This window comes from Neolamprologus multifasciatus, chromosome 7 (assembly GCF_963576455.1).
Source record: "Neolamprologus multifasciatus chromosome 7, fNeoMul1.2, whole genome shotgun sequence".
NCBI lineage: Eukaryota > Metazoa > Chordata > Actinopteri > Cichliformes > Cichlidae > Neolamprologus > Neolamprologus multifasciatus.
Window position 1 is genome coordinate 2208380 of NC_140445.1, and position 9065 is coordinate 2217444.

The 9065-nt window shown below is 42.0% G+C and overlaps 1 protein-coding gene across 1 annotated transcript; it reads right to left on the reverse strand.

Annotated features, from left to right (window-relative positions):
- Window positions 1-2036: 2036 nt before the first annotated feature.
- On the reverse strand, window positions 2037-4237 carry LOC146513441 (uncharacterized). The gene is made up of 4 exons (XM_085168060.1): window positions 4101-4237; window positions 3947-4002; window positions 2175-3000; window positions 2037-2091 (listed from the first exon to the last, which is right to left on the reverse strand). Exons 1-3 carry the CDS (start codon window positions 4124-4126, stop codon window positions 2213-2215), a joined length of 870 nt encoding a protein of 289 aa, XP_085024186.1. The 5' UTR covers window positions 4127-4237; the 3' UTR covers window positions 2037-2091; window positions 2175-2212.
- Window positions 4238-9065: the final 4828 nt, after the last annotated feature.

Below are 9065 nucleotides of genomic sequence, written 5' to 3' on the forward strand. Positions count from 1 at the left end.
GATGAAAGTTTCCATAACCAGTTTTTCCCAAGTTCATTGTTAATAGGTTTGCTTTATAGCAGCTATAATCCTCTATAGCGAGCTTGGAGATGAAATTAATATTTATGGATGCTGTGGCCTTCAAGAGCAATCATGAGGGGAAATGTGTATAAAAAAAGTGTCTTGCCATTCTCTTCTCTCTGCATTTAAAAGCTTCTCTGACACTGAGACACACCCACACATACGCTGGTGGGAGGAGCCTCTTGTACCACTTTGAGGTTCAGATGTCATCAGCTTAATAAAATACTGTTTCAGTTGTTGGCTGAGATGTGGAAACCTTTGAAGAGTCACGTCTGTACCAAAAAGGAAGCGTCTTACGTGTGATGACAACGCAGCACGCACATTAGACACCTCGAGTGGGAGGAACTCATTTCAGCGCAGATTGGTTAGAATCATTTGCAAACACGTCTTTATGACTGTAAGAAAGTTTAGGGGGAAAACTTGACAGATGTCATTAAATATCACACTAGCCCAAAAAAAGTATGCAATGTCAGACTCATTCACTGAAGTATAAATTACAGGTTGACTTTACTGGGGGCTACATGCTGGAGTACACATTAGCCAAATATTACACACAGTGCAGTATCACAGACTACTGGCGTCAGTGCACCAAGCCATAAGAGCCCCACTGCTTTTTTTTTTTAACCAAACAGAGCTGCAGATGTTCCAGGTAGATCTCTCACATTCTGGAGAAACCTGCTGCTCTCTGCAAAACAGACCAACATCAAAATACAATTCAATTTCTGCTCACCAGTTCCTTCAAACACATGTTTTAGGCGATTGCTCTTGCGGAGTATTTACCCGTCACCTAGTGGACGTTCATTGTGCCAGTGCACTGCTGCATTGAAGCATTTTTCTAGTCTGTTGCACATTTCCTTTATGCTGTGATGTGTCACTGCTGTTTATTTATAAGGAACCCCATTAGCTTCCACAACAGTGGTTGCTAGTGTTCCTGGGGACCAAACCATCGAATACCACCAAATAAAATGTTACACAATGAGTTGGATGCAAAATGTCCACATAATTTGGCTCTTACATCCACAATAAGGTTTTACAATTCTGAAAATGTAAACAAATATTAAAAATTATAAAAAAAAAAACCCAAAAAACTCAAATACACAATTTCCATTACAAGTGACATTACCCTCTTACAATTAAAAACTGCTTAAATAGGCTTTTAGGTATTTTTAAAATTATGAATAGAAGCCAATTCTCTAATTGCATAAGGCAACTTATTCCACTGAAAAGATGCTCTAAATATAACAGTTTTTCAAAAAGTTACTTTTAACTCTGAGTTATTAAATTGTGGTTAGTTGAGAATTGTGTAGCATGATTATGTATTTTATCTGGATACTGACACCGAGCATAAAAACCTCTTTAAAGAAACTTATTTGAATAATGAAGGACTTTGTGTTTTGTGTAATGCATTGCTATTGACTTTCACAAACCTTGGAGGTCCAGCTTTTAACAGAACCCTCAAACACATCTTTACAGAGGTTCTGCCACTTCCCCTACCATCAGCCCCACAGAATGCTTGAAGTAGAACCATTTTACAGTTCTTCCACAATGATGCACTGGATTAAGGATTAGCAATATTAAAATCTTATGACAGGCACTCAGTTAAAGTTACAAAACCATTTCAAGTTTTTAGGCAAGCAACTACTGAAGGATGGAACATCTGATTCACTCTCAGGTACTTTTAAATGGCAGCTCTAGTGAAGGTGAGGGCTAGAGTTGGCTCAAAGACGGGACACTTGATTTGGTGTCAAGCCTGCGATAATTGAAATATTGGGCTCAGTTACGTCTCTAGATGCAGTTCAAAATGTACATCACCCAAATATTTAATGAGCTGCAGAGTCAGTGGCTTTTAACATTCGGGCATAGACTTGTTGCTTCTTGCTTACAAACACATGAATGTCATTAGCTCTAAAGATCAACCTCAACCCAAATGTTCAGCTTTTCTTTCAACCTGACAGAAGACGAGAGAAACTGCAGGAGAGCTTTCACACTTTATTTCAGATAAATACAGGAGATCCTTGTTGCACTGTAGAGCTGTGAAGGAGGAAGAAATTGTGAGGAACAGGTTTTAACCATCAAGAAATGCCATGTTGTAAATCCAAAAGCCAGTGACCCACCTGAGCCCTGCGAGTTTGGCTCGTCTCTTCCATCCATGTCAGTCTGAAGCTGACCGATGGAAATTTGGCCAAGGGTCAGAAGATTGCTGCTTTACTTGACCCCAGTGAGGTCCATGGTAATACCACCAGTAGTCATTCCACTTAGGATTCATGTGGGAGTTGTAGTAGCCACTGTAAGGGTGGACATCTCTCTGAGGATGGCGCGGCCTTGATGGGCGTTCCAGTCCATCTGGCTCTAGAAATGCAGAGTCCCGACCAGGGCGGCCTTCGTCATGATGATCAGGATACTCGTCGGGGTGCGGCCTTGTATGAGACGGCACATAAACCGGCGGTCTTTGGTGACCCAAATCATCTTCCTCAGGCCGTCGATGTCCGCCGTGATGTTCCTGGCGGCGTGGAGAACCTCGTGAAAAGGGAACGGCTAAGCTGAACTGGTAGCCCAGCTTGGAAGGATCATGGAGTCTGCCGGGTTTATTAAAACTGTTGTCAATAATAAGGCCGCTTGGTCCGTACCGAGGAGGATTAGCACCATGACGAGCATAAGGAATCTTCAGGCTCAAGTCAAAGCTCCTGGGCTTGGCCACAAGGTGGTCTCTATGTGCTCGAGGCTGGAGCGGATATGTTTCCATGGGTCTGTGGGCGGTAATAATGGAGCGTGGCTGATACGATCTCGGGGATTGGACTTGGACCTGATAGCGCACATTAGGGTAGATCTTTGGATCTGCCGGCCGCAGAGCCCTCATGTACTGGAAAGGACGAGGATTTCCATACACATCGTGTTCCCCTCTTCCACCCTGCCATGCTCCAGGCTGCACAGGACTTGTGGCTGAGAGAAAACATGGGTAAGAATACAGATCATCAGGTTGAAAACGCATGTAAATCTTCAGTTTCAGTATTGTGTGGATATAACTTCAGTCTTGAGTTTAAGCCAGTGTCAGAGACTTTTGCATTCTTATACCTTTTTAACATCAGGGAAGAAATTGCTTAATTTGCTTGATCCACTCAGGCAAAGCACAATATTCATACCATCCACAGTTACAATTGTTCTTTTCCAAATTTAACAGGGAAGAACTTGACCTTTTAAAGTGATTACTGGATTAAAAAGGTACTAAAACACCAGTGAAACAGCCAAGCTTACAATGACTGATTACAATGCATTGTAAACTAAACCTGTAGAGTTTGCACCTCACTGAATGAAACCCTGCTGTCACGTTAAAGCAGTGGAGCTCCAAGTGTGCAGCTGTCACATTAGAAATACAGAGCAAGGATGGTAGTGCAATTAACACATCAGTAGATTGCAGTAAAACGAATCTGTTTAAATACCTTTGATTGAATTAAGCCTGCTGATTTGGACATGAGGCATAACAACCTTACCCCAATATCTTTAAAGTCCTGAAAAAGTACACTGAGAGACATTTAGTGACCAACAGCTTTATCATCTGAAGTGGGGGAGTGAAAAAAAAAAGACTGCCTGGATAACATACTACATAATTTGCACCAGTGTAAATAATAAAAGGACACTCTTAAACCTCTCCTTTGAAAGACTTGAATTATTGATGTGCTCTCAATCATATTACAGCTTTTACCAAGGCTACTGTATCCTATACCCTCCCATGTACCCAGTCAGACTTTCTCTCTAAATCTCCAACACAAGTCTGTAGAATAATGAATAAAGAGATGCTGCAGACTGTGGGTGCAGGCATGACTTCACTGGATCTAGTCAGACAGCAAGTTATTTCATAAAATCATTGGCAGGGGTTCAGCATGCTCACCTGCTGGAAAAGCTGAGGAGTAGTTCACATCACTCAAAACATAAAGCAGTAAAAACCTGTCAAGCAGCACAAATACAGTCAAGATAAAACACGACTAAAGGTAACATTGAAGTACAGGAAGTGTAGATCATGAAAGCACATTTAAATGTTGTACCTTGCAATGAGGAACCAAGCAGCCATGACTGCTGCAGCTGCACTCGCTGTGTCCTCACAAACTCTCCAACCGGACTGTGCATGCAGTAGTGCCCTGTCAGCTGTTGAGTCCACACATCAGCTACTCCAGCCAAACACCAGTGTGCTTCTGTCAAGTGTTCAGGACATGCTGCTGTCTTTATAGGGCCTTCCTACTGCAGGTGTTTCCAATTAGCCTGTTTTAATGAGAAGTTGAACTGAGGTACCCAACAGGTCAACCTCCCTCCCCCATACAAGTGTGAGGGAGATGCACACAGGCAGCCTCACGCAGGTGTGACCACTAGATGTGATTGCTCCAGCAGACAGCACTTGCTGTCTTCTGCAGAGGGTTTCCTGCTCAGCTGCTCTCTCCTTTTACTTAAACATGTTCATTTTGTTCGTCGCTCAAACATAAACTGTTGCTCCAGGGCCTCGCAGGTTTAATCCAGAGAAGACCAAAAAATTCTGATTTATGACCCTGATGAAGACCACAAGCCGAAGCACGTTGGTCACCCAATACAGCAGATCCCTAATACTTTAAATGTCATCACGTCATCAGATCTTTGTCTTCTCCTCACCTGTGTTGCTAAATTCAGACTTTACAAAGGAAAAGTGAAATAAAACTTTCTGTCATAAACTTATTTTGTTTATTTATGATGCACTGTATTTCAAACATCCCAAGTATATATTTAGGACTTGAGTTTTTATCCATTAAAATCATAAAAAAACTGCAGTAAACTTTCTGAATTGATAATGTTAACTGCTTTAAGAAGCCATGCATCTGATCTCACAGCTATGACTGTGACTTTGCATGCATGCACAGCACTCCAGTCACAACAAAGCAAGCTGGCTGTCGGAGCCATAAAGATTGAACCTCGGCCTCGGCTGTGCAGTCACCGTTGCAGCTTAACAATGATGGATCTGCACAAGGTGTCGACTTGTTTATTTTGACTTATTCATTTCCTCACCGGTTTATTTCCTCGCAAGGCCCACAGCAGCAGCAGCAGCAGCAGCAGCGACTTTTTGCTTGATGAACTGGTTTGAATTTAACAAGCACAGCATTATCTACTTCCTGTAGCTGCAGGTGAAACCTAAATCCAGTCCCCCATACTAATAATACTGACAAACATACTGGGATGCATCAGTGCCTCGCTGTAACTCCCTTCACCAATCACATTTCCTTATATAAATCTGCTGTAAAAATGAAAGCAGCAGATATAAAGCCACTTTCAGAATAAATTAAAAACTTAAAATTAAAAAACACTCTTTTTTTATTTACCAATTACAATTTATGAGACACACAGTGATATTATTAATGTGCTTCAGGCTTCTGTTTTCTGGATGGATTTCTGTCTCTCCAGCTCAGGTTGGAGTCTTCCATAGTGCATATTTTAAATTAAATTTATCTTTGCAGGCTCAGTGTTAAAGTTAAAATGAAAAGAGGACTCTATTTATTACTTCTAGTCAGTAAATATCATTCAGTAATATTTACGCTGTGAGACATCGGCTGAAGTTGAACGAGGATCGGGCTGCACTTTTGTGTAATACTAATTCATACCACAAGATGGCATAGCAAGTCAATGTAGCACTTCCATCCATCCGTTTATAAACGTAGGTCACAGAGTGAGGGGGTTGGACAGGAGAGGGCCTCTCCCAGCTGTCGAATCACTGTTTAAGCACGGACACATGCAAACACAGGTTAGACAAAATACGTCCTATTACGCTAAGCCTTTCTGGTGAGCGTTGCACTCTGGTGTCTGAAGGTTCTCAGTCATCCAGGTCATGGTAGTCTAAGGAAGACGAGAAGCTTCTTTAGTTCTAAGAGTCAAATGGTACTGGGACTCTCTACCAGAGATGGGCAGTAATCCGATTACTTTTTTTAAGTAACGAGTAAAGTAAGGGATTACTATTGCAAAAACGGTAATTAGATTACCATTACTTTCCCGTAGGAACGCTGCGTTACTGCGTTACTAAAACCGTGATTTTTTTGCGAGAATGTCTCATGACAGTGACGTAAGCGAGTGCGACGTTCGTGACAACAGCTGTGTGCAGATCAACAATGGATCATATATCGAGTGCAGAGAGAGTTTGAGCGTGCAGTGTTTCACCTGCACCAGGGTAAACCTCCGCCTACCCCACTCCTGCTTTACAGGTGAAAATAGAGCAACAGGACCGCTAGTCTTTGACTTTATTTATTTTCTGCTGTGTTTTACTTGCATCTATTTGAAAGACTGAGTGTAAACACACAAAATATATATTTTATGTGCTGGAATGTGCAGAAAATTGGTTTAAATGTTAAACAAATTTCTTCCAGTCAGAGAATGTTGCATATAATTAAATGTTTGCTTGATGCATAAAGTTAAAAGATTAAAACTAATAAAACAAGTTTTAAAAAGAGACTTTTCCATTTGATTACATTTTGTATGATGATTATGCAGAAAAAGTAGAATTGGGCTGAAAGATCTATCGCTTTATCACCTATTCAGGTTGTAAATCGTGTTTTTAAAAAGTAACTAAGTAACTAAGTAATTAATACTTTTGAAAATAAGTAATCAGTAAAGTAACGTGATTACTTTTTTGGGGAAGTAATCAGCAATTAGTTACTGATTACTTTTTTCAAGTAACTTGACCAACACTGCTCTCCACCATTTGACTCTTAGAACTAAAGAAGCTTCTCGGAGGTGAAACGTCTTCAACAAGTCAAAGAAGTTCAGATGCTTTTCTTTCCAAGCTCCTTAGACCCCTGGTGGTCAAACATCTTTATAGCAGGTAACTACAGAAGTCCCATCAAACATTTCTAAAATGATATGTAAGGGGGCTGAAAGTAGATATGTTAAGTCATTATTTGCGAATCAAACCTTTAAAACTCTAAACGATGAAGTCAGATGTTCAACAGGAAATTGTGTGTTGCTGCGCAGCTCAGTCGAAACCATCAGCCGTAGCGTTGTTTACTGCCGGCCTGGCCTTTGCTCTTCGTCTATGTATTCCCCTCTCGTTCTCCTCTGGATTGATTCCTTTGTGCTCCGTGTCATCCCGCGGGGGATAAATGATGTTGTTCGCCCCTCCGACAGCCAATCAATACCTCATTTTGTTTCATTTTCAGATGCTGCGTGTGCAAACGTGCACCTCTGTTTATGTTTGTTTATGTATTTGCCAGAAAGCTCTCATTGAGTCGGTGGCTAATTGCTCTGCTGATTAGGACTTCATCCTCATGCCGGCTGTGTTGATTTAAACAATCCAATATGCGTGTGCTTGCATGGGCATCTCGAGCGCCCGTGCCTTTTTTTCTGTGGGAACAGTTGGCACAAGCCGCAGCGCAGTGAACAGGGCTGAGTGGGTGTTACGCTGGAATAATGATGACAAAGAGCCACCTGTCAGAGCCGGGGCGCTTTCAAAATGTCATTTCACACTGAATGGGTAATCAGGTCGGCGGCGTGTGAATTGGACGGCTGTGGAATTACAGGCTTCTCAAACTTTTTAATGTCAAGTATACTCTCAGAGAGGCAAGGCGGGCACACGTGGGGGAAATAATATGGTGTGGGACACCTGTCTGAGGGAGGGGGACTTTAGAGTTATTAGATTTAGTGTAGCACAGAGGTGTGTGTGTGTGTGTGTGTGTGTTGGTGAATAATGAGGTGGAAACAACCGAGAAAAAATGGTTCTATTCTTTGTGGATAAATCATAGAGCTGCTATCAGGTGGCTGAAGCGGTGCTATCTATCTGGAGCTAATTGTGCATGAATTATGAGTGAATTCCAAGTAGTTTCAAGTGAACGATGCAGCCCAAATGCCAACCAATCAACCATAGTTGTGCTCAATAAAAAATCACTCTGAAAGTGATGTTATTTGCTTTCTCCCCGAGCTTTTGATCAATCTGTCATTATTAATAAGAGGCTCCTGGAGCAGGAGTAGGTAACCATTACTGAGCAACGTTCGACCACAAACATCTGAATGGAGCTGCAAAACATTTGAGCTTTCTAATAAGGCGACGCAGTAAACAGAAAGTTTCTACGTGTAAATAAGGTTTTATATATCAGACAATAATTAAAGTAATCTGGTCCTCAGCAGGTCTTAAAATGAAGTAAATGCAATCTCAGAGTAATTTTCTCATCCAAATAATTCCAGTCCAGTCCAGTCTTTCTGCTTCAATAAGAATTAAGAGCGAGAATAGCAGCCGGTGCTGCGATCACATACATTTGATTAACTGGTCACCAGCAAGTGTGAGCGGCTCTGTAGAAGCAGGTCTGCATGTCTGGAGCTTCCAGGTGTGTGTGAACACAACGCCAGCGAGGAAAGGCATCAGCAATGAGCTTCAAGCTCCATCTCAGACTCTACAAGACTGAATCCTTTCCAGTCACTCACTATGTATTAACAGACCTCTCTGCATTGAATCATATCTGTTATTAACCTCTGTCTCTCTTCCACAGCATGTCTTTATCCTGTCTTCCTTCTCTCACCCCAACCAATCACAGCAGATGGCCCCGCCCCTCCCTGAGCCTGGTTCTGCCGGAGGTTTCTTCCTGTTAAAAGGGAGTTTTTCCTTCCCACTGTCGCCAAAGTGCTGCTCATAGGGGGTCATATGATTGTTGGGTTTTTCTCTATATCTATGAAGCGCCTTGAGGTGACTTTTGTTGTGATTTGGCGCTATATAAATAACATTGAATTGAATTGAATTGAATGTGTGTTTGTTTAAAAGGGTTATCAGGAGAAAAGACTCTCTAAAAAACAAACATGGCAGCACAGCGTAGGTTTGCAAAGCTGCATCTGAACAAACCAAAAGGCTCCTGGAACAGACGAAACCACAGTGGAGATGTTCGTCCATCACGCACAGCAGCACGTCTGGAGGAAACAAACACCTCATACAGCCGTCAGCGCGGTGGAGGAGGGACGATGATCTGAGTGGACCATGAGCTCCTCTGTAGAGTCAGTGTGAGGCCGTGTGTCCCACA

Coding starts and splice junctions, on each gene's coding strand:
- LOC146513441 (XM_085168060.1), bottom strand. CDS start 4,126: ATGGCTGCTTGGTTCCTCATTGCAAG. Junction 4,003..4,100: donor GCTTGGTTCCTCATTGCAAG/GTACAACATTTA, acceptor GCTGCTTGACAG/GTTTTTACTGCTTTATGTTT. Junction 3,001..3,946: donor CTCCTCAGCTTTTCCAGCAG/GTGAGCATGCTG, acceptor GTTTTCTCTCAG/CCACAAGTCCTGTGCAGCCT.